This window comes from Branchiostoma floridae, chromosome 17 (genome assembly GCF_000003815.2).
Source record: "Branchiostoma floridae strain S238N-H82 chromosome 17, Bfl_VNyyK, whole genome shotgun sequence".
NCBI classification, from domain to species: domain Eukaryota; kingdom Metazoa; phylum Chordata; class Leptocardii; order Amphioxiformes; family Branchiostomatidae; genus Branchiostoma; species Branchiostoma floridae.
The window spans coordinates 4,929,109-4,932,855 of record NC_049995.1 but is presented as its reverse complement, the minus strand read 5'-3'; the positions used below and the strand labels follow the sequence as shown (position 1 = coordinate 4,932,855).

The 3,747-nt window shown below is 41.9% G+C and overlaps 1 protein-coding gene across 1 annotated transcript in view; it reads right to left on the bottom strand.

Annotated features, from left to right (window-relative positions):
* Window positions 1-3,368, bottom strand: part of LOC118404968 — a 62,933-nt gene extending 59,565 nt beyond the window's left edge. The window contains exons 1-4 of the mRNA XM_035804367.1: window positions 2,976-3,368; window positions 2,400-2,542; window positions 1,131-1,303; window positions 393-556 (exon numbers count right to left, since the gene is read on the bottom strand). Coding sequence (XP_035660260.1) covers window positions 393-556; window positions 1,131-1,303; window positions 2,400-2,542; window positions 2,976-3,267 — 772 coding nt within the window. The 5' untranslated portion in view covers window positions 3,268-3,368. The remainder of the gene's footprint in view (window positions 1-392; window positions 557-1,130; window positions 1,304-2,399; window positions 2,543-2,975) is intronic.
* Window positions 3,369-3,747: the final 379 nt, after the last annotated feature.

The following is a 3,747-nucleotide window of genomic DNA, read 5'->3' as shown; positions in this document are numbered from 1 at the left end:
CTAGGACCAGCTCCGATCGAGAACTCTCCTAGGAGAATCGACGATTCTACTGGATCGACATCTCTCCTGTGACAATTATACAAAGAAAAATGAACTATATTACGATGCCCGTAAGGGGTGGTATAACCACAACGGTGCTGTAATACAACGTATGATTGTGACTGACTGATTACGATGCCATTATCAAATTATATTTATCAACTAAAATGTGAAATTAGAAAGATTGTAGATCAGCAAAAAGTGAATGTCCTTCAGGAACCATGTGTTTGGATCACTAGATGTGTTAACATTGTTATAAGTAATTAATAAGCGTTTACAAGGTAAGAAATAGGAAATAAAACCAACCTTAAGCTTATAAAAAGAAAAGATAGTCACTGAAATGTAAAACTTGCCAGCGTTCCAGTTGGTGTGTCGAGTTGTCCTAGAAAACAATATCTTCGGTGGCTGGTTCCCGGACGTCATGTGTTCCCATCCACACCCCCCTCCTCTTTCGGCCACCACCATCCAACCATAGTCCCGGGGACAGCTGTCGTAGCTCCGACTTATGAAAAATCTTCTGCATTGACAATCAAAAAGGCCATCTGTTATAGCCTATGCCAGTGTTTTGCATGTCTGTGCGGCAAGGCGTTAGCCTGGGTACCACCCGGAAAGTAGTTCGCTCCGGCGTTTATTATACACTATATACACAGTGGTCGCTTCTCGCTCGGACATTTATTATACACTATATACAATCGCTTCTCTGCAGAAGCGAACAAAGGATTGAAATACCCAGATGGTACCCAGGCTAGCTATGTTTGGCTTCGCGAACGAAGATCATCTAGGATATGTCAAGCACAATATAACCATGATTAGAAAACAAAAAAGTCACAAAGTTTTATGATATGAAAGTACTAATATAAAACACATGCATATTACAAGGCGAAGAGTTCATTGTTTATTGATGTGGCTTGGACATGTACATGAGCAGCCAAGATTGCCAACTAGGGGGCAAACATGTAGCTAGCTACTATAAAGGGCTAACCTTAGGTGAAATGCATCCAAAGGTTATACAATCGATGGGTAACTTATCAGGTTCAGAGAGTTTAGGGTAAAGAAACTTCTGACCGTTTACAAAAATTAGGATGATTTACCGTTGATTTCCACTGTCTCCTGCAATCGAAAAGAAGTTTTTAGGCTGAGAATTGATGTCACTCCACGGGGACGAGAGCAGACGAGCCCTGGTGAACCAGTTGTACTTGTTTGTGTTTTCTCCATTGAATATCAACTCCACATCTCCAGTAGAGGCTTCCAGTACAATCTTCACCTGAAAACGGTAAAGATGAACGCTAATCTGTGGTCAGTTTGTCTCCAACTTTACGCTTGTTGTTATTATATTTAATCTTCACTGTGAAGTTAATAAGCCTACTCAATACATGTGTACGTGATGTTTCGAAGACAAACTTCAACAAGTGACGGTAGGTAAGATACTCTGTGACCTAATTATGTTTTATGTCCGTTGTGATGTTTTCTGTGGTGTATGACACGGTGTTTATATCGCATACAGAACACATCACATATACTTATACCAAAAACTTACTTAAAAGCTAACATACCTATCACTGCCAAATTTAAAACACAGTCCTGTACGCATCAACAGAAAATCAGCGTCTTAATTGAACGACACCAAATGAAAACAACCACGCACACCATTTTAAAAAGTGGGTCAGTGACAGCAGTGGACATAACTCCATATCTGCTTGGAGATAAGTAATTGCCAAACCCCATCACCCCTAGGTCAGCTGTTCCACTATACCAGGGAAATAGGGATGATTTATTACATCGACAATGAAAACAGCTACCGCGAAAAGAAATATATATCCAAAGGATCAAACACGTTCTAATCATAAAATGCATATGACTATCAACGGCGCAAAATGTTAACAGTATGCTATATCAAACCAACCTCAGTACTGAAAACGCAAAGCCCGAACGAGATGGCATATTCCGACGAGGACAACATCTGCTTGACAATATTCAATTACCTCAACGAAGACCTGAACCACTTTACCGGACGGCGTAGGGGTGAAAACTGAAATTATTACATCCATGATAAAAACAGCTACCGCGAAAAACAGAACGTGCATCATTTCGCAACGTAGTACAGACGACATGTCAAACCACATACGATTGCGGCAAACGGAACAAAGAGTTATGGGTGCGAACACTCAACGCATAAAGTGATCACAAGACTCTATCGCTGGAGGTTACCCACCAGTCACAGAGTAATAACTATGTCTCAAATTTTGAGTCAGCAAACAAAGTTATGAGCATTGGTAAGTCGATGAAAAAATAAGAACTTAAAAAATTGAGCATTCTTTACAAAATGCGCTACGAAGAATTGAAATTTGAGACAAACGTACCCGTTTGATGGGAAGTGATCCCCACTGCTCAACCATAGGACTTTTTTCGTGTAAGACGTTTGCACCAGCTCCAGCACTCCATGCACTGAAGGCCGCTTGTCCTGTCCCTTTAACGGTCGCAAATACTTGCAACCATGCAGTGCCTGATAATATAGAAATAAAGTAGTGGTATGTGTAAGCTAGCCCTGCGGTCTCACCCCAGCCTTGCGAGTTGGTGACAATCACACATCTGGATCATTCCATTTTGAACACAAATGGGTGAGGAAAGGTTGGTGGGCTGCCCGGTGTGTTTTGAAGGTACTTCTGTGGTTTTGTGAGTAGTTTTCAGTCCTTCCAATTTACTTGGTTGATCAAATAGGGCCAAAATATCGGGGGAGAGGGGACTTTGGTCGCGAGAATTGTTTAAAAACATAAGTGCCTCTAACAGGTACTCATAAACATTCATCTGTCGACATCTGTCAACAGTTCCGCTAAAAAGTGCAACGGGTGAACAACTCGGCCAAAGTGATATATAATATATGTTATGAATTATTGAAGAACAGCTAAAAATTCATTAATGTAAAAATTACGACTCACAGGTATCACAACAAGAACATGTATCCAAAAATTCATCTGAACACGAGCATGCATATGATGTAGTCCGAGGCGTCGCCCTGTCCTTGCGGCAGAAGCGGTGGCAGGTCCGTGTTTCATCGCCCGGGGCGGCGCAGCCGCTAGCCGTGCGTGTCTGCGTTCCCGCGGTCCCACAAGGGGCGTTACAGGTGCTCCAGCCATTCCAATGCCAGTCGCAGCGACTCTCCGACAATGTAACGTCCACACAGATTAGGAGAATTAACCCTAACCATGCCACAACTCCGGAACAGGACATCTTTGTGACAGTCCACCTTCACTAGACTAAGTACATCTGCTGAATAGCTATTAAAGTTTAAACTACGAATGCGTGAGCGTAGTCACAAGCATCCCGGCCGAGTCGTAGTTATAGGTACTGACCCCCACTTGCTGTTGATCTGCCGATTGGTTGGGTGTGTGCTGCTATTCAGACAGGTGAATAGTATTCGGTAATAATTAACATAGCGAAGCCATAATCCATACCTTACCAACAGTAGAAAAATCAATTTAGCTTTCATTAGACAGGCTATGATAGTTCATGAAAAATACATTTGAAATCATTACAAGCATTGTTTTATTTGATTAACCATGCAACTGCAAAGTATAGATGTTAACAAAATAAATTCTGAATCAATATATTCTCTTACCCCCCCCAAGGGTTTACGAATGGACCAGCCCTGTCATGACAATGTACCCCAATCATACCGTGCGACTTGTACCTTGGTCCTTAGCCCAGTCC